The 22132-nt window shown below is 36.9% G+C and overlaps 1 protein-coding gene and 1 long non-coding RNA gene across 2 annotated transcripts in view; one reads left to right on the forward strand and one right to left on the reverse strand.

The window, feature by feature from the left end:
* The window catches only part of LOC107306302, a 44271-nt gene extending 40443 nt beyond the window's left edge, over positions 1-3828 (forward strand). The window contains exon 5 of the long non-coding RNA XR_001552070.2: positions 3296-3828. This is a non-coding gene — a long non-coding RNA (uncharacterized LOC107306302). The remainder of the gene's footprint in view (positions 1-3295) is intronic.
* Positions 3829-8831: 5003 nt separating this feature from the next.
* Positions 8832-21460, reverse strand: DIRAS2 (DIRAS family GTPase 2). The gene is made up of 3 exons (XM_015849391.2): positions 21127-21460; positions 10152-10357; positions 8832-9605 (listed from the first exon to the last, which is right to left on the reverse strand). The coding sequence occupies exon 3, from the start codon at positions 9578-9580 to the stop codon at positions 8981-8983; it is 600 nt and encodes a 199-aa protein (XP_015704877.1). The 5' UTR covers positions 9581-9605; positions 10152-10357; positions 21127-21460; the 3' UTR covers positions 8832-8980.
* Positions 21461-22132: the final 672 nt, after the last annotated feature.

Here is a 22132-nt window from a genome sequence, read left to right on the forward strand (position 1 = left end):
AATATTAAAAAAGATTCTGCATATTCATTTTCCTGACCTTGTGTTCTGCAAATTATTTCAGCTTTGGAGTTATGTATAAGTTTGGCAAATGATCTGACTATCTATTCTTCAGATCTACAGAAAACTGCTGACATGTATATTAGAAAACAAATGTAACACTTCCAAACAGAAATATTCATATTTAGATACAGAAATAAAATAAAAAAAAAAATTCTTCTGCCTCTGAGTAACAATCATACCCAATATAATATACAGAAAGTTACAGGCGTTCTGTGTATTTTGAGGGAATGGTGGAGGACTCTTCCTTTCTTCTGAAGTCCTAGACAGTGCTTTTAAATCTATGCATAAGCAATTATAATTGTAATAGAAATACTGCTTTTTAATGATAAACTTATAAACTTACTTCTAAAGATGCTAGATAGTTGTATTTAATAGCTTACTAATTAAATAAGCCACGGAAAATGAATTTTAACACAAATAGGTAATTAATTTCTTCACTCTGGCATATACAACTACATGTAGTACAAAAAAAAAAAAAAAAAGGGAAGAAAACTGTTAATAAAATAACTTTAACCTTCAGCATTATATTCTGTATTAAAGTAGTCTCCAGCAAGGTAGCATTCACCTGAAACGATAATACTACATGTGTAAAGCAAACATAGATGACATGGACTGTGCTGAACCAACCCCAACACTGTTAAGATTTGCATTTCCCAAGTTCACAAATAGTATATATTTAAATGAAGGAGAAAGAAACCAATGCAATTCCAGTCAGTTAAATAAAATATTTAATCTGCCAGAAGAGTTAAAAAAGAAAAAAATATATATTGCGTTAATGTCTTCAAATTCCATTGGGATTTTCCTTGAAAACATACTTCCCTAGCCCAGAATGTTTGAAGATGGCAATGAAGAAAAATAAAGATTTCAGAAAACTCTAAGCCACCAATGTGATAAACCTTTTTGATAAGTTTCAATTCAATTCAATTCATGCAATCCTCTTGAATGACTATTTTTGGCATTTCCTCAGGGTTGGTTGTTAGGTTTTGGTGTTTTTTTTGTTTGTTTGTTTGTTTGTTTCCCTTTTTCCCTGTGAATCTGTCATGATTAATCTCCCTCTGAGATTGCTTGCTATAGTAATCATGTTCCCCACATTAACGTATCGAGTACTAAGATTCTTTCTCAGCGACGCTGTCATTTTCTCATACACCAAATCTCCCATCATTTTTTGTGACAAACACTCTTGTCCTTCATAAAACTACAAAAGTGGGGCTTTTTTTTTTTTTTTTTTTTTGCATATCTGGAAATACAGAAGAAAACAAACAAATAAAACCATGAACTGATGGAGAAAAAACACAAAACGTAAAAAATGCAATTAAACAAGGATCTATTCACCTGCGTGTACAGAGGAGGACCACAGACATTGTCCAAGGGATGGGACACCTCTCCTATGAAGACAGGCTGAGAAAGCAGCCTAGAGAAGGCTCCTGGTAGACTGGCCTCTCAGTGTCTAAAGGGGGACTGTAAGAAAGGGGGGTATTCAAGGAACGACTGGATGTTGTGTTGAGGGACATGGTTTAGTGGGAGCTATTGGTAATAGGTGAATGGTTGGACTGGATGATCTTTTAGGTCTTTTCCAACCTTGGTGATTCTATGATTCTATGAAAAGGGAGTGACTCGTTAGCAGGGTCTGCCGCAACTGGACAGGAGGAAATGGTTTTAAACTTAAAGAGGGGATATTTAAACAGGAAATAAGGAAATGTTTTTTAATGATAATGCACTGGCATTGGTTGCACAGAGATGTGGTAGGAGCCCTATCCCTGGAGACATTCAAAGTCGGGATGGATAGAAAAGAAAGAAAGAAGAAAGAAAAATAAATTATTACAAAGTTATCATCATAAACAAAAGAACAAAACAAACAAAACAAAACAAAACAAAACAAAAAAACCAACAAAACAAAAACAATGTTTAGAAACCTATCAGTGTAAATAAGGATCAAATATTATATATCAGCAATCCCTACAGATTTTCAAGTTCAATTTTTTCTTTATTTTTAACAAGGAGTTAATTACATATTGATGTAATTAAATATTGAAGTGTATCTGACTCCGCTGCAGAGAAAGCACTAAACTGGCACACCAGACTTGAATTATGATAGTTTACTCATTTATAATGACTAAGTAAGCTTTGTGAGATTTTGCCTTGTGTTAATGTGGGGGTGTGTGTCCTCAGCAGGACACTAAGTACCATGCATTGGTTTGCTCACTCCACCCTCAGGGGGATGGGGGACAAAATACAAAAGAAATGTTCAAGAACCTGTGGACTGGAATAAAAACATTTTAATAAGACATGAAAGAAAAGAAAAAAGAAAAAAAAATAAAGAGCACAAAAAATGACAACCAAGAGAGTAATCAAAGTAAGAGATACACAGTGTATTTCTCACCATTCTCCAGCTGATGCACAGTCAGTCCCCTAGCAGTGGCTACCCAGCCTGGCCAACTTACTCATTAGGCATTTATGTTGTACAGAATATTGCTTTGGCCAGTTTGGGTCACTTGTCCTGGTTCTGTCCCTCCTACCTCCTCATGCACCCCACTACTGGCAGAGAGGACAGTAGAGAGGCTAAAATGTCTTTGCTCTAGAGTAGATACTACTCAGCAGCTGAAATGTCAGTGTGTTATCAACATTATTGTCATCTTCGTTCCAGTACACAGTGCCATAGTGGCTATTAGGAATAAAATTAATTCAATCCCTGCTGAAACTGAGACAAATAAATTCTGCAGATTTTCTTCTTGTTCTGTTCATGTGTTAAACATTATGTATTATGCTATCCATATCTCCTTCAGTTTTATCAATTGTAATCAAAAATAGCTTGTAGATAAAGCTGTTATGACTCAAAAAGTAGAAAATTGGAGGAAATATTTCAAATATAACTTCTATGAAAGACCAGGATAATTCTCAAAAAAAGGAAACATATGAATCAGGTAAATTCATTCTTCTCTTGAAAACTGTCTAGACTAGTCTGAAAAAGCACTGAAAACTTTCACAGTAGATCTGGGAAAGTCCACTTTGGAGACAGGCTATGCCAAGAATCAGAGTTGAACTGTCCTCAGTAAATTCAACAGGTTCTATTTCTAATCATAGCCACTATAGGCACAAAATTTATCACAGCTTTATTGAAAAGTAGTCAGCCTTCATCCAAGTTCAGATATAAGCTACTTGTCAGCCAGTGTATGTATCGAGTCGAAGGACAAATCTAAGCCAAAGTCTACTGAATTTGCTTCTTGTTTCTTTACAGAAAAAGAAAACCTCAAGGGTTGACCGTTCAAATATGCTAATGGAATGTTGATTGTCTTCACACTGCATGGGGGTTAAAATCAAAATCAATGGAACCACCACCCTCCCCTGTAGGTAACTTTTACTTTTCAATCAGCTGCTCCATTTCTCACACAATGAATTGATTAATACCTTTTGTTATTTTAGTCTTAGATAGTAAGAAACCTATCTTACACACCAAATCTAAAGTCAATGGTTTTATGTACAGAATTATTGTTTCTTTGGAAACAGATGGAGACTCCAAATTTACTTCATAGTAAAGCTGTCTTTAAATGAATGTAGAAGGCTGTTTTCATTTATGCAGAAGGATGTTTTAATCTAACATGATCTTTCCTCTTTGCATTTCAAAAAATAAAATGAACCACCAGAGAGATTTGCCATACATAATAATCTCCAAATGTGTAGTTTGCTAGAACATCAACTCCCCAGTACATCATTCTTGAAAAGAAACTTGAAAATATGGAAACAAATTGATTCTTAACTGAATTAGGAATGAGTTTGGCCTCTGGCATTCAGAAAAAAAAAAAAAACAAAAAAAAAACCAACTGAAATTGCACATACTTCAGTGGATTTGAAAGTTAAAATACAAGAAGCTCACGCTGTTCCTATTCAAGTTTCTGCTTTCTGTTCTAATATAGCAGCCTAGTGACATTTCAAACTATAAACATATTTGTGTGGGAAATGGATGACTCGTACTGTCTTTACAAAATGACTGTTAATTTTCTTCAGAACTTCAAATTCTAATTGCCACTGAATGCACTTTAAAAATCACTTGCTGAAAATAGTCCTGATATGGAAGTTTCTTTTCTAACTTACAAGATTCAGTAGAATTGCATTACTTTAAAGTTTTTAAGGAAAGATAGCAGACTAAAGAGATCATAACAGTAAAGGCAATACAGTTGCAACTACTTTATTGGATATAAAAATGTACTATATCATACACCTGATTGGTGTATAATAGTATGCTTTCTGGATTGCAGTGTAATACAGATTTTTGGTAAGCTGGTTTATATGAGAGGTTTAGAATAGTGCTGTGTAGCCTAAATGACCCAACGTTTTTAATACATTAACTTCTAAACATGCAGAGCTGTAGTTGAGAACAGCTATGGAGGCCATGTGGAGAAGTTGAATATATATGTGGTATAACTGTAATTATATGCATATAATTGTATACATTATACAAATACTTTTTAAAATTTCCTTATTTCATCATTTTCTTCCTAAATTTTAGCACTGAAAATACACTAATCCATTTTCCCTCCACACTCAGCATCCACAGTCACTCCACAGTCCACCTGCAATCATGCCTTTTTCTGCATTTGAATATGCTCTTCTTACAGCTATATGTAAATAAATTTTATTCTCACTGTAGAAATAGGCTTATCCAAGGCTTGAGGAAAGCAGGGACCATACCGGAAGGTTATAATGGCTATGAGCTCATGCAGGAGAACATCTATCTCTTTCTGTGTAGCAGGGAAAGAGGACTGGCAGAGGCCTTCTCTTCCCTGTTGCCTGTTTCTCAGTTGAGGTGACCACATAATCACTTTACAGCTTTTTGCAGATCATTTTCATAGACACCTGTCTGAGTAACAGGGAGGTCCCTGAGCAAAATCAGTCCCAAGGAGAGGTTTGCCCTTTCCAGAAGTTGGAAAGACCCCAACCATTTTTCCCAACATGATCTTTACATCTACCACAGGGACCTTATCTCCTTCTGTAGTGCATAGGGAGCTGGACTGGGTAGGACCATCTTGATTGGCAGATCCTCTTGTGTTGACCAGCCAGGTGGCTTCTGCCAAATGCTTCTCTCAGTGCTTAAATGTTCCACCACCCTTTGCTTTCAGCATGGTTTTCAACAACCCATTGTAGTATTTGATCTTTCCAGATGCTGGTGCATGATAGGGGACCAAGCTGACTGAAAGCAGGAAATGAACCAAGTAAAGACAGCAAGAATCACAGGCAAAGGTTCTTCTCAACATTACTGAGCAAAAGCAGATATACATTAGAGTGACTAGCACCTTGATGCTCTCTCCATTTCTGTCTGAAAATGAATGAAAATGATTTTTTCTTATGGGTAATAGTATTGTTAATACACTTAGGAAACAAACCCAATACAGGCACAAAGGCTTTTTCCCAAAACATATTTTCATTCAAAACTTTATTTCTTATTTCTTATAGTTTAAAACTTTTATTTCTTATGTTTAGAACATCACAGAAGCCTGTAGGCACGCACAACTTAATATCCAGAGCTTTTTAATGAAATATTTGCTAATGAAGTCAGTGACACATTTTAATGATCACTACATAATCTAATACATCTTTTATACATACAAAAATCATGCGTTGTAAAGACTTATTCTGTCTAAACATCTGGGTGCTAAAATCCACTGCAGATCTTATATTTTAAGTATGTTATATCTCTTCTGTATATTTTAAATAGATTATAAGAATATCACATTCCCAAAGAAAATAAACTTGTCATAAAGCTGTGTATTTTCTTTAGATTTTTTTCCTGAATTAGGCAAAAATAAATAAATAAATAAATAAATAAATAAGGTAAGTGGTAACACAACAAGTGTTTTAAACACACATGTGTAAGATATGTATACTCTAGCAGTATAAACTAGAATGAAAATGCGAGGGTATAAAATACATTCTTGTTTGAGTCTATGTTCCTTGAGTAATATTGCCTCTCTACTGGACTTGGTTTGATACATGCAAGTCTATGAAACAATCCATGGCCTATTATGTAACAGGAGAAGAATCAATTGGGGATTAGAGGAAATAGTCCTTAAGTCTAATAACTGGCAACTACTTGCTACATTTCCTGCTTCCAAATACTTTTTTTTTTTTTTTTTTTTTAAATTTCTGTGAAGCGCATTCAAAAAAAAAAAAAAAAAAAGCCAAAATCCGAATTTCAGTTTGCAATGTACTTAATGTACTTACAGTCATAACTTTTTGAATCTAATTCAGACATCCTGTATTCTACTTCTGCAAGATTCTTCATCATACAAATATTTCCTCCAGTTTAATAATTCCAAAAGTATCGTTTCTTTACATGGCCTTGTCTTGTTTCTATAGTTATTCCACACTGACCACTTAGGAGTGGACCAGGCACCAGTCCATTAGTGTCAGTGGGAGACCTCTATACTGCTGATCTCTGAGTATTACTCACCACTCTTGAGTGTTGCCATCCTCTTGACTTTCCAGTTCTGCTAGTAGATTCCAGTGCAGTAAATATGTTTGCTTACAAACAGAGTATATGCATGAACATGTGGAAAACACATACTAAAGATAGTGCTTTTACATGTTTTGCATCCTGGATCTGAAATAGTGTTTGATCTACTGACACGCTGCTAAAGAGAAGATGCACTCAGCCATATAAGCTATACCAGGCTTCTTTATATATTTTGGAAACTAAGAATCTGAAGAGGTAGTCTGAGCAAAGGCAGACAGCACTTGAGTGGGAATGGAGAGATCTGCTTTTCTTCCTGAGTCTATCTCTGCTGGGTAATCTGTATACTCTTGCTTCTTCTCTTTATGCCTTAGATTCACCACCTGCAAATTTAAGTTAATGGTTCTGTCTTTTGTATAAAATGTTTTGGAATTAATGGAAAAGAAGCATTGCTTAAGAGAGAGAAATTTATTGCTAAGGAAGAGCCTTAGCCTTTTTTCCTTTTTCACTTTTCTACTGAAATAAACATAAAAACCATCTTCTTTGAAATCAGTAGGAGGTTTACACTTGATAATAATGCTGCCAGAACCTTTTCTGAGTGAAGGACAGAAATTCTGCTCCTTTGGAGAAAGCATTAACAGCAATTCAAAGTCAAAAACTAGTTAAAAACTATCACCCTACCTATGAAATGTCTACACTTTAGTAGGTAGAAGATAAGCAGTAGCTTTGAGAGCATCCAGGTAACAATTTTCAATGTAAATGATGTATTTGAATAGTTCTAAGACATTCATAATGCAACAGCATGCATACTAATACTAGTACTAGACTGCATTTTCCTATAGTGTAATTTTGACATAGAAGTTTCCCAAAAATAAGTTTTGTTTCTTTGTTTGTTTGTTTAATATGTCAAAGCAGTTTGTAAGGTGCAAAATGTAGTTTATACAATTCTTGTGTGTACTCTAAGAAATGTATGTGCTTCTTTTATATTTGATGTTCTTTGCTATCAATAGGATACAAACTTTAGTAATTCCTATTATTTAAAATAAAATAAAATTAAATTAAATTAAAAAAAAAAAAAAAGCTTAGAGAGATATCCAGCAAAACTCGCATTTTGGACATTTATCCCCTTCAAAATGTTTAGAGAAGTATCCCCTGACAGAGTAGCTGAATGATTTCCCTTCCCTTCCCTCTCCCTTCCTTTCCCTTCCTTTTCCCCTTCTCCTTCCCTTCCCCTCCCCTGCTCCTACTCTTCTCTTTCCTTTCCCTTTCCCTTTCCCTTTCCCTTTCCCTTTCCCTTTCCCTTTCCTTTTCCCTTTCCTTTCCCTTTCCCTTCCTTTCCCTTCCTCATTCCCTTCTCCTTCCCCTCCCCTCCTTTTTCCCTTTCCCTCTCCCCTCCCCTTCTTTCCCTCCCTCCCCTCCCATCTCCATGTTTAAACGTTGAATATAAAATCCCATAAACAATGTAAACAATAAATCTAGCAGTGTATGAATCTGCAACCATTCAAATTGGAATATACTAATGGAAAGAAGTTTTACTCAGCTAATCTGGTAAACAGAGTAAAACCCTTCTGTTACTACACTGACCCCTCTCCAACAGCAGCACGTATTCAGTAGTCCTCCGTTTCATTCACAAAACATGCTGAGCTTTCACTTATCCATCAGAAGTGTCTGAAGTCAGCCTTTCCCACAGCAGCCTTTGTAGGTGACCCTCCAGCCAGTCCTCTCTGAAGAAGTTATATGCTGCCATATACAGAGTTTTTGTATATCCTGATGTTCCTCAATAGCAAGCATCTTCTCTGAAAGGACCTTGGGGTCAACACTGCAGGTCTTTCCTGGATTGATGAGTACAGAGAAGGTGAATCTCCATCTGTCCTACAGGGGCTGGCTTTTTGTCATCTTTATTTCAAACACTGTGTCATACAGGAAAGATATCTCATGCTCAGGGAGGTAGAAAATGTCCACTTCTTTTAACTGTGCTTCCTTTTGTTCAGAAACAGTTTATTTGGCAGATCTGAGATTATTACTTAATTCACACTACCTCAGCATTCAGTACTGAAAATTGCACAGAACTATTTGTCCACAGCACTCTTGAAGGGTATAACCTCATCCAGCATGCAGTTACATGTCCTAGCACGAGCATTTGCTGGTTTTTGTTTTGTTTCTAGCATTATACATTGCTTTCCACTGTAATTACATGAGAATATAAATCATGATTTTGATTTCCACAGTATGCTCGAGATGATTTTTCTTGTCCTGAATTTTCCACTAGTATCTAGAAAGCACAATTCTTCCAATTGTTGGCTGTTTTCATTGTAACAACAGTAACTCTTTTTTTTTTTTTTTTTTCCTTTTCAAATTCTGAATATTTGTTTTAAAACAGATACCAATTAATACAATTTTTTCTGATTGTTTGCTGTGTGTTATGTGGGTATTATCAGACAGGTGGGAATTCATGAGACTCCTGTCAATGCAATTTCACATGACCACACATTTGCCCTTCAGCTTCTCTTTCCTTTTCTGCTGCTTGCTTTTTTTGCCATCGATTTGTAAACTCACAGTCCTGCGTTTCTCTAAGTTCAACAGCTCTTGGAATAACTCCTTCACATTGTGGTTCAGCTTGGCAGAGGTCTCCATGAATGCACACTTCCACTTCTTGGCCATAGCTTCTCCTTCACTGCTTTCTACTTCTCGATTTTGACTCTCATCATTTTTGTTACCCACCAGCATTATTGGAATGCTTTCTACATCACCTTTAATCTGACATATTTGTTCATAGATTGGTTTAAGTTCCTCCAAGGACTGCCGGCTGGTGATGGAGTAAACCAAAATGAAAGCATGCCCTTTAGAAATAGAAAGACGTTGCATTGCTGGAAACTGATGGCTCCCTGTAGTGTCAGTTATCTGCAAAGTGCATATGCTTTTATCACAGCTGATCACCTGTCGGTAGGTGTCTTCAATGGTGGGGATGTAGCTCTCTCTGAAAGTGCCTTTCACAAATCTCAAAACCAAAGAACTTTTGCCAACTCCTCCGGCCCCAAACACAACAACCCTGTAATCATTGCTTTGCTCGGGCATGTTTCTCAGTGTGTCTGTGGTTCAGCTAGAGGGGAAAATCAAGGAAACAAAGGAAAAAAACGAAAGATGTTAATGCAGTTAACTTTAGTAACTGAACTTATTTTTCCCAGTAAGAGAAATGAATGTGATACCATTGATGTTATTCGTGTGTCAGAATTGCAGTCTGGCCTGGATAACTAACAAATGACAATCTTCATCACTTATTTAAAATGAACATTGTGATTTTAAATAATATTCCTACTGGGCTAACATTACCAAAGCAAAATGCTACATATAAGAACTGATGTTTCATCGTGGCCGTGTCCTGAACAAACTGAGCTGAACTGAGATGGAACTCCTCTTTCGCATCCAATGAAATGTCTCAAATCATTGTTAAGACATACTGCTACATATGTGTATAACAGACAGATAATCACTGAATTATTAAGGATGGAAAAGACCACTAAGATCATTTAATCCATCTATCAGTCCACTGCTCTGAACATGCCATCTCTTCAGCAGCTAGGGAATTTATCTACAGTGCCCCTGGACAACATGTCTTCATGACTTATAAAATGTATTTGCAGATTACCTGGAGTACTGCATCCAGATATGGAGTCCTCAGTACCAGAGAGACATAGACCAGTTGGAGCACATCCAGAGGAGGGCCACAAAAACGATCCAAGGGATGGAACAGCTCTTCAATGAGAACAAGCTGAGAGAGATGAGGCTGTTCAGCCTAGAGAAGAGAAGGCTCCGAGGTGACCTGGTAGTGGCCTTTCAATATCTGAAGGGGAGCTACAGGAAAGAAGTGGTCAGACTCTTTAGCAAGGTCTGTGGTGACAGAACAAAAGGAAACGGCTTCAATATTAAAGAGGGTAGATTTAGGATAGATAAAAGGCAAAAGTCTTTTACAGTGAGGGTGGAGAGACACCAGAAGAGACTGCTGAGAAATATGGTTGATGCCTTGTTCATGGAGACTTTCAAATTAATGCTGGATCAACCCCTGGGAAAACTGATGTAGCTGTGCATGCCCCTGTTTGTTGCTGGGAGTTGGACTAGATGGCCTTTAAAGTACCCTTCCAACTCTAAGGATTCTGTCATTCAACGATTCTATAATTAATCAGCAATAGCATAAAATATGCTTTCTTTTTAACACTTTGAAAGTGTGTGGCCCACTTTGATGCATTTTTCCATTTTCATTTCATGTCATGTTTGGTAAACTGAGATAGTCCATGTTCAGATCACTTTTTCATTCTAATGTTTATTTCACAGTAGATGATATTTGACTTCTAAACTTATCAGAAAGGTTGTCCAGGCATCTTCACAACATTTTAAGTGCATGCTGTTAGGTATAGCAAATGCATATCTCAGTGTTCACTGTGAAACCTGAAGCAAATGAAAGTTGACTAAAACTAAACACTAGGACTACAAATATTGTCATTATTATTAAATAATAAAACTGATAAGGCTCTCCCAGAGTTGCAAGCTATCGTTATGCTAGAAATAAGTAAAATAAATGTGAAAAAGAATTTGTTTTTATCCTAGTAACAGTTCATATTGTACACAGCATGTGCAAGTGTCTTTTTTTGCTCTGTGACATTTAAGTAAATACACACTAAACAAATGGACTACAAGAGGAAAAGAGAATCTAGGATACCAATGCTTTTCAGGCCAAAGCTGGATATAGTGTTCTATAAATATATATGACAGACTGCATCATTTATTGCACACTTGTTTGTTCAGAGAAAAATGAACTGATTTATTAGGGAAGGCTGTAAGTGAAATGGCATTCCCTTGTCCAAGTCCCCAGTAGTGGCTGAAGGTGCAATGTTGTAGTTGTAGTAGCTAATCCAGGACAACACAAAGAGCTCCCTCACTGCTTAAGGAAAGCCTTCAAGCTATTTCTTCACAGCAGCTGAAGGAATGGTTGCATTGTGGAACAGAATTTTAGGTTACTATTTATTTGTCTAGCAGGGGAAGAACAGCAGTGTTGTTGTAGGGATACAGATGTACAGCCCCTACAGCCATACACCATTTGCCAGCTCAAGCTAAATTCTGTGCTTCCTCATCTTCAATGCTATCGCTACTTGTGCCAGATAGATTAAAGCCATACCTACCCATGCTGCGCTATCTCTTCATTTTGCTGTTCAAGGTCCATTCTATCTTAATTCTTACATCTGAGTAAGCTGAAAACATCTGTCTTTACATACTGTGTTGGAAATTTCCTCATCTGTACGCAGAATAACCAGTGCAACTGGGAATGCTGTTCCAGAGGCATAGTGAAGATTTGTGACAGTTCTGTCCACCCACCCTGGTTTCAGGCAGAAGGCAGCTTTGCTCTTCCATCCCTCCTGCGCTACAGTGACTGTCACTCTCAGACACCAGTTCAAATATGGGAAAGACTAATAAGTAAGGGTGCTAATCCTGAGGCAATGAAGCAAAACAGAATTCAGGGTTTGGAATTGTCACAGAAAATGGTGTATGTTTTTACATAAGAGGGAAAGACCTCTGAGGAAAACGGGCAAACAGCTCAGGCTGTTGAGAAAATAAATGAAATCAAAGGAGCTAGCAAGAAATGAGAACAAAGGAAGCCAGCAGGAATCTATGCCACTGAGAATAAACCTATGCCTAAGACAGCTGCAGACGTGCGAACTGAGAACAGTCATACAGCTTAGAGTCATAGGTGACTGCAGAGAACGAGCTAATATGAGAATCACAATTTTATAATTTCTATGAACAAAAAGGCAAGAGGTAAAAACACTGCCATTTCACCTCTGGAGTCGCTCAAGTGTTGCACAGTGATATAATGTGACACCCAGGAACTACAGGATGATGAGTAAAAACACATGTGACTATAAAAAGCAGCAAAATAATATGAGAAAAAAAAAAAAAAGTAAAATTAAAGAAGCTACCTTCTGCTGCTATGTTAAACTGCTTGCTTGAAGTATCCTCACAAATCTTCAAGAAAGCTGGCACACATGATTACCCAAAAGTTGTAACAAATTGAAATGTGACATTTATGGCAAAAAGCATTAATCATCTGAAAAGCCACTAAGAGAACCTGAAATGACATAGTAATAGTCTTCAAATACTATGTCTTATATTTTCTTTCTTTCTTTTTTTTTTTTTTTCAAGGAGGAAGAGTGTATATCTGTAGTGGGGAAAACAAACAAACAAACAAATGAAAAAACCACAGGAATTAGTGAGTTTAAATTGCAGATGAAGTGTTCACTTTAGACAGAAGGAAAAGCTGACAGCAGGAAGAACAGATACCAATAGCTCAGGCAGGTTTTATAGACTGGCTTCAGAAATGATTGTAGAACAACAGGATAATTTGGATTGAAAGGAATCTGGGTAGTTCTCCCAGTCCAGTGATCACAGTGGGGTAAGGCATGAAAACAGAGGTTGCTCCCATTAGGACTTCAAAATTTATAACATTTCCCACAATCTAGCTGGGACATGTTCCTCTGCTAAATTATGATCAGAGTAACTTTTTTTTCCTCCACCTTCTATCTAAATGTGAACATCTTGGGCTTCATTTCATCTTGTCTTCTCCTCCTACCATTCTTTGCTGTGAAGAACTTTACTCCAGCTTCTCGATGGCAAGTTTTGAGGAGGCTACTGCACATAGCACACTGTGTTGAACCACAGCTGGACCCTCAGCCTGCAGCACACGACAGTACTCCAGCCCTGACGATCTGGGTACTCTTGCTATGTACTGCAACTAACTCAAAATTCTCCAAGGTCACTGCTGTTCCATACTCATTCTGCTGCCTACCAAGGTTCCAGGACCTTTTCTATAGAGTTGCTCCCCATGTTTCCAGCAGCCCCCATCTTAGGTTGCTGCAAGAGATTAGTCTGCCCCATGCACATGCCCTAAATTTCATCAATAATAGCAATATAAATACTTTGTTGTTGTTGTTGTTTGTTTGTTTTTAGCAAATAAAATGGAATGCTCAATGTGGATTTTAAATCACTCAGCAGAAAGACATGACATTTTTACTACGTGGTTATATTCTCTCTGGACAGATATTTTCCTGCAGTGAAAATCATTCTGTGTGATTGTTGTGTATTTACACCCAGTAGTGCATTTGTAAATGTGTTTTATCCTGCCCTGTAAGTATATTGATTTTTCTTTGCCTAAAATACATTAACTAAAACACATGAGAGAAACAAGTACAGTCTATGTTGTTCCATTAGTTTTCACTGTTCTGCTAAATGAGAGTACAGAAAAATGAACTTGGAAGAAAACTAAATTTTCAGATGAATAATATCCATACTTTGCAAATCTGTCCATTTCATATTTTGCACATGGAAAACAGCAATTGTTTTTCATGAATTTGTGTGTAATGAGGCCTCAGTTTCTTCCTTTGTTGTCTTTACAAATAACATCAATGAAAATTTATTAGTAGTCAGTCAGTTGAGCATGAGCAGGAGAGTGCCCAGATGGCATCCTAGATTGTATCTGAAGAAGTACTGCCAGCAGGAAAAGCAGGGAGGTTATCGTCCTTCCATACTCAGCACTAACAAGGCCACATCTTGAATACTGTGTTCAGTTTCAGTCCTCTCACTACAAGAACGACATTGAGGCCATGGTGTGTGTCCAGTGAATGGCAACAAAACTGGTGAGGGGTCAGGAATACAAGTCTTATGAGGCTGAGGGAACTGGGATTAAACAATCTGGAGAACAGGAGGCTCAAGAGAGACCTTACTGCTCTCTACAACTACCTGAAAGGAGGCAGTGGTGAGGTGGGAGCTGGACTCTTCTACCAGGTATCTATCAACTTAATGAGAGGAATGTGTCAGAGGATTTTTAGACTGGATATTAAGGAAAAAACTTTTCCAGAAAGAGCAGTCAAGTACTGTAACAGGCTGCCCTGGGAAGTAGTGGTGATACTGCCCCAGGAGGTATTCAATAAACATGTAGATGTAGAACTTAGTGGGTGTAGTAGTAATGGGTTGATGGTTGGACTTAATTTTAGAGGTCTTTTCCAGTGTCAATGGTTAGATGATTCTATGATCACACAGACCATGGGTGCTGGTAAAATCCTTCTCCTTTATAACTGAAAGCAGTTAAGAAAAAGATACACACTCCAGATCTATCACAGTTTTGTTTTTGTTTCTGACAGTTCTCACCATGCTGCACTGTCAGAATTCCATGCAAAGTCACGTTGCAAATTTCTTTGAAACTTTTTGGCTACATGTTTTAGGGCAGAATTCATTTTTACAAAAAATCTGACCCTCCATTTGTTATCTGGAGCCAGAGACTTTGACCCAGTTCTTGAGCTCTTATGAGCCTTATCCTACTGGGATGTCAGTTTGATATACAGTAAAACGTTTGTCAAATGTTCTGTATTAATTTCCTGAAAGCTCTTTTTCCTCAGGCAAAATCATCTCATGTCAGTCAGATTTACTTATTTATTTATTAAGCTTAGGGAAACGTTCCTTTATTCTCATTGTTATGAAAATCCAATTAAATGTCAGCAGTGCATTTGGTGCAAAACCTCACATCAACGTAAAATAACAACCCATAAAGGCTATCTAGTGATGACATCACTTTGCAGTGATACATGATGGAAGGTGGACAATAGTAGAGAACGCTGTTAGAGATATGGTGGATTTGAGCATGGTTTATGATGACTTCAAAGCTGAAAAAGATAAGCATTATGAATGAAAAGAGAAAAAGGACTCAGAAAGGTTTTTTTTACATGTCTATAGAGAAATATTTCTGTAGGATTATTATCACAATGTTTGCCAATGAATATAGACCTACAGAATGGGGATTTTATACTACTAGTATTTCCATATTTTAATGCAATACTGTATTTTCCATTCTTTCATCTTCCCTGTGCTTTCTTAGGCTTTCTTGTCAATGAAAATCTTGACATATTTGAAAACTAAACAGCTTCAAAAGGCATTTAAAACAGCTTTTCATTGCAACATGATGTTCTAGTGCATTTGGAAAGCACTTTTTTATTTCCATACTGAACAAAATGTTCTTTGAAAGCATGCTTCTTGATGATCAACTGGTATAAATTGTGATTTCTTCACTGCAGGAATGTTATAACACTTGATTTATGTCAGCTCTGGTTTTTAGGCAGTTGTTCTTGCTATCTTTGTAAGCAGAGATGAATATTTTTGTACTGTTGATGTTTTTGTTGATACTTGAGTGCAGCCTTGGTCAGAGATAAGCATCCATTCAAAACACCTTCTACTTTTGAATTACATTTACATAAAATAGGAGGTCAACTGGCCAAGTAACAACAATATGACTACCTAGGCATGGATTAGCTGTATAATGAAGTTAATAAAACTTTTTTGACATTCTGAGCAAAACTGTTTCCTAAATCAAAATTTCAGTTTGAAAAATCTTGGCTTATTTTCAAAATGTTTATTTATATTTTCATGAATTCCTTGCACTGTTAAGTCCGATAATTTTGTAAGCAGCAGACTGTTGGATAACATTTAAAAAAAAAAAAAAGATTAAATAAAATTATACAAAGTAAAACACTATTTACTCATAACTGTTACATTTTAAAAATACCTTTCTAAGACAAAATTATAGGGAAATATTTTGGACCATAGCTAATGAAGTCTTGAAATGCAAGGAAATCGGTTACATAGTTTCAAGATAACAACTTGCTGTATTTTGTTCAAAGTATTTATTCAGTGACAAAGATCTTTAAGATTTCTTTGGGTTTCCCTCACTCACACAAACAGTAATGATACCAAACGAAAAGTTTACCAAGGGTGGCCTGATGCTCTACTGGTTGTCACTTTCCAGTCAGTGGATTGGGAAAACTTAAAGAGTATCTACACTCAAGTTCTGTTTGAATTCATCTTTACTTTTGGCATGTTAAATCTTCACTTAACTCAAACTACTTTTAGATTTATTTATCTATTGGAGTTTTTGGTAAAGCATTGTTAATATTTTAAGTGTTTAGAGATAAATGTCACTGAGAAGCCTTCATGGTTTTGCATATACATAGATAGCTATTTGTTAATTCACCCACTGAAATAAAAATATTGAGATAACAGTGTTATATTAAATCACTGTGGGACTGATATGCTTTTATTTGATTTTTCTCCCCAGCATAACAGCTGCGGTTTCGTTCTGTTTACTGTGGATTTCATTCATCTTACTAAAGAAAAAATGACCATTTTATATATAAACTTTTCAACCCATAATGCCACTGGATAGAGCTGTACAACTGTTCACTGAAATGTTCCACTCATATAAATATTTGCATGGTTGAAGACTTAAGTCTCATCTCTCAGTCCATTTTTTTTAAGAGCAGAATGCTCCTTATGGAAATAATGTATGACTTCACAAGCTATGGTGAAGTCTCTAGGTGTCCATTACCCCTCAAAAAAAACCCAGCCTTTTTCTTCTGTATCTAACAGAAAGATGAGTGGCTAAAAGCTTTCCTGAATGAATTAAGTTAGAAAAATATGAACAAAAAACCCCACATTTAAGTAAGTAAATAAATAAATGAAAGATCAAAATTTCTCAAGTAAACATTTGACTGTAAATGCTTCAGGCACTGACTACCATATATTGTGAAATTCATGATAAAAACATAGGCATACAAATGTACAAACTTACACATAACACTGTGCATGTTCTTGGAACACTGTTTCTTGGACCCTCCCTTTGCCCTTTTGCCTTTCCTCCTTAGTCCTCAATTCCCTCGCATAAACTTGAGACTTTAAACAACACTTGTTTAAACAACACTTCTGTAGAAGCAGAATCATCAAAGATCAAAGGTTGATGACTTGTTCAAGAGTATATAGCTCTTACTGTTGCCCCTTCTTGCCATGCATGCAATGATTGCTATCTTGACTACTGAGATAGTTCTGATACTCTTTATACAGACAAAATAATTCCCCATTCAAAACAATGTGGATTAGATCTTACCAAGGGTATCATTAGCTGCTTTGAAGTCCACGCCTTGCATGGCATTCTGTCCACAAACACTACCAGTCAACGAAATACATTTGGCAACTTCTAGGCAAGAACTTGTGAACAGACTAATATAGTGGGTTTCAGGACCTGAAAGGATACCTGAATAAGAATTATATGATCATATGTGACATTATAAAGTGCAGTTCTGTTGTCAGTAAGGTTCCATGTGCTAGGAAGAAGCCTGTGCTTTCACCAGAAATTGTCTGCAAATCAAAAAGTTTGGAAGGCAGCAAGTAAAATATAAATGTGTGACAAAGAAAAAAAATCTATAAAGATGTGACAAAAAAGTGAAGATTTCCGATAGTAGTTTCAAAGTTTTCACAACAAAGTATGTGCTGTCTATGATGTGCCATTTGCTTATGTAGTAGGAAATATATATATAATAGAAAAATGTTGGCAGTCTGTATTTTGAGAGAAGAATATAAAAATTAACAAAAGACGGTAATTTTCTTTTTCCTGACTTCACATTCATTTTAAGGTAGGACTACTGAACTTTTACGGGAAGGGAAATGTCAGTAAGCCAGGAATGTATCTGCACTTTTCATATGACTGGTTGCCTACATACAGATTTTGAACAGTGACGTTAGAAGTCTGTAAGGATTTCATTGACACCAATCTGGAAACACCTTAAACCAATTCCCTTACTTGAAATCATGGTGAGGGAGATTGTATTTCACTGCCACAGTGTACTGCACCTCTGCACAGTCAGAGGAATCAGAGGCTTATTTTGATCTCATAAACATAAATCTAATGTTCAACTCTAATTTACTCAAGAGGAAGTGCTTCTAAATTCAGTGTGAGTGCACAAGTATGTTTACCACACACTGACACCCACTTATTTGACATTTGCTCTCTTCTTTTGATACTCATATCAAGAATTACATGGTAATCAGTATTTTTCCTTGTTTTCTCAGAAGAGGAAAGCCTGTTTCAATTTATACGTACAGTTGAATAGCCACATCGTCTTTTATCACTGCCTTTGCAACAATAAGATAAATCATACTTTTTTTTTATTTTACTGCAACACCAAGAGTGCAGTGAATTATTTGCTGATAAAATCTTTGTTTGAATGGAAACTAAAAAATAACATTCAGAATGTATACATTTTTATTGTTTCCTGTAAAAAAAGGAAAGTAATATTTCTGATATTGTCTTTTTCTATTTTACAGGGTTTTTTTTGTTCATTTGTTTTTTATAAAATACTTTTTTCTAGTATGTAATACTGACAATTCATCAGTAAGTTCTGTTTCAGGTTCCATGTATAGATGGCCTCATGCTCACATGAATAATTATTGAGGTTTACTGCAAATTGAGAGCAATCCAATGTAATGGTGTCCTCTTGATAAAAACAATACTGGGGAATAAAATAAAAAAACTAAAGTATTTAATTAAAAAGGAAATAAAGTAGAGGAAAAGGGAATATAGGGTTCTCTTCTGTAAGAAAATCTTTGAGCCAGAATAGCCTTTACTGCAATTCTTTAAAGCTAAGCCTGAGGGACCTGGGTACACTGTCACAGTGAAAAGGTGTGTTTTTGATTTTCACGCATGATGATGGGATCTTTACAAGGACAGACATATTGGTTAGCAAAGAAGTGAAGTTTTCAGTTGAAACTCAAAGGAAACTAGGACCAGCATTAGTAGCAAATTCAGAATCAGCAGGGACAGCAAATCTTATCCACTTAGGGAGGCTTGGGTTTCTTTTTACACTACAGACTGCAGTGCTGGTATAACACAATATTGAACACTTGGGCAGAAGGAACTTAATCTCTGATCTCCAGTCTTCCACAGAGACCTGTTCTGCACTATAGGAAGGGAATATCATTCAGTCTAATGAGTATCAGGTCTTAAGTATCTGCTCCAGTGCTACAGTGCGAACAGCAAAATCTAGAAGAAAAAATATGATTTTATTTGGTTTTGTTGTGGGACATGTGGAAAACTGTGTTTGCAATGAGTCTGACCAATTTGCAATGAGATTTTTCAGTGTAGGCAACTTCCAGTGAGTGGCAGGAATGGTATTTGGCATTAAAAGAGACTTTCTGGAATATCAAATCCAATTCATTGCTGTTGCAGGCAACAATTTCATAATCTCTTCCAGAGTTCTGTCTGAAAAGCATGCAGAACCTCTTCTTTTTATTATTTCAACAAGAAAGTAATTTCAGAAGGTTAGTGGTTTAATGGTTTGAAACCATCCACCACCACCATTCACACCCCACTTATACCCATTTGCTCTTTGCTTTTCCCAAGAATGTAGACTGCTGTATACTGCAATCATTTTCCCAGACTTTCAGTTCTATGGGGCCATTGATTTACCGATTACATATTTGAACCTATTTCACATTTGGAGGGCTCTTCATGAAAAACCATACAAACGCATTGTGCAGTGTAAGAGGCATTGTGAAACCTGAAGCTATTTCATAGTCCCTGAACAGCGGCACAGATGCCATACCATGAGAACTAGGCTCTACTGTGTTTGGTAAGCACAGCTGCGTCCCCCTGCAGGGATCTCCTGAAACCAGTGAAGTCAGAAAGGGGGGGGGGGGGGGACCGACAGCCAAAATAAGCATCTGACCCAGAATTAACCATTTTAGGATCTAAAAACATTCCAGGTACAATAAAGTATAAACCCTGGCAAAAGTAAAACAGCAATCAGTTGTAATAGCTTCATTTATATGAAAAGGCATGTGAGTGTATGCATCACACACGTGCAAGTGTGTACATTCATAAACAGGAATGACACGTCCATCTATGATCAAGCACACATAAAAACACAAGATTCAGAGAATTGTTTTAAAATGAAACATTTCAAATCTTGTTACTCAGCCTGAGCTCATCCAACTGTGACTGAGGGCTGCAGCATACAGAACACCTCACATTATTACAGGGGAGACACCAGGAGAGGAAGTATTTTCAGCTCTGAATTCATGTCACTTACAGACACTTGAGAATAGCCCCTCATTATTTATCTTCATTCATTCGGCTGAGAACAGCACAATCTACAGAGCAAGCAAAATATTTTACACCTGGAAGATGGATGTTGAAAAGTTGTGTTTGTTTCAAAGAAACCCATAACATATTTATATTCTTTCATCACATAAGGAAAAAACGTAGCTTTAACTTAAAAATATATATTTTTAAAGAGAATGGGGTTGGAACTACATGATCCTTGAGGTCCCTTCCAACCCGGGTAATTCTGTGATTCTGTGATTCTGTGAAAACCTTCTCTTTGCACCATTGCAGTGGCAATGGTATAAGTAGGGCAAAATTCAGCACATTTAGTTTTAATGAAAGGCAGTTTGATAAAATAAAAAGCCATGACTAGCATCCCAATAAACAACAAAATATTGCTGTTAAGCTGCTCAGTATGCATGTGACAGGTTTCTGGCTTCCATATCAGCCCCAGCTTGTAATATGCCATATTCCCTACCTATGGTAATGATTTGGTTCAGATCTTAAGTTAACTTAAGCAAAACTCTACTGAAATTCTTCTGGAGTGAGGACTATGGATTTTGGTCAGAGAAAATAAAAAGAACCTCTACTCCCTTTGCAAATCTATGTTTATGTATAAGGCAATGAAGACAAGCGATGGAAAGAAAATTACCTGTGAAGGAACAGAAGGCTCCAAAAGCTTTTCAGTTTCTGCCTGTCATCACACCAGTCTCTGCTGTGGGATTTTCTCTACTAGGAGTGCGTCTCAGTCGCAGGGCTGTAACTCTATCCTCTCCTCCTCTGCTTTGTGTCCTGTGATGCCCACGTCCTGTGATGCCCGTTGCTTGCTGTCTGCCCTAGGCTGCGGCTCTGCACTCTCCCCGGGTGCTGAGCCCAGGTGGGTGCTGCTGTTGGCTGGGCTGCAGCCTCACTCCTGCTTTCTGCTGTTACAAATGGAATGGCTCCAGCCTCCGCTGGTGCTGCTGCCTAAATGGCGACTGCACGGCTCATCTAGGCTTTTAACTGCCACCTACTGCATAACTGCGGAATATGTGAATGGATGTGTGTGTTACACATGTAGTTTTGGCATTCTCCCCAAATGCAGTGCATTTTTACAATTAAACTCCAAGCCTTTAATGTATTTAGTAGTTAAAACTGTAGTTTACATGAATCTTATATTTATTTATTTATTCTCCCAGCAGCTAAATACGGAGCAAGCCCACTCCTCTAACTTCAAAAAGCTTGCAAAGCCCTTCGTTAGGCTAATCCTCAGTGGGCCTAAATCACCTTAGCTCCATCCACATTAATGGAGCTCTGCTGTTGTGTATTAGCTGAGAAATTTGTCTTTTAGGTCCAATATTTATTTTCAAAAATACAATAGAAATGACGTGCTAAAAGCATGCCCTAACAGATGCTATCCAATGGAGCCCTTCAGCATTTCAGTCACTGGGAGCAGATGTGATACATTTTCTCTGTGTTTTCCAGACAGCAAAGTAAAACCATTTTTTTGGGGGGTTTTACAGTCAAATGAGAAATGAGTAACCACACTGATTTTTCCAACTATAATTGCAATATTTTAATGAAAAATCCAGAGACAAGTTCTAATAGCTCCTTCAGCTGTTTATATCCTAATCACCTCCTAACAGTGCCCAGAACAGCTTTCTCTGCCCAAAGTAGAA

Source organism: Coturnix japonica, chromosome Z (assembly GCF_001577835.2).
Source record: "Coturnix japonica isolate 7356 chromosome Z, Coturnix japonica 2.1, whole genome shotgun sequence".
In the NCBI taxonomy this organism is placed as follows: Eukaryota; Metazoa; Chordata; class Aves; order Galliformes; family Phasianidae; genus Coturnix; species Coturnix japonica.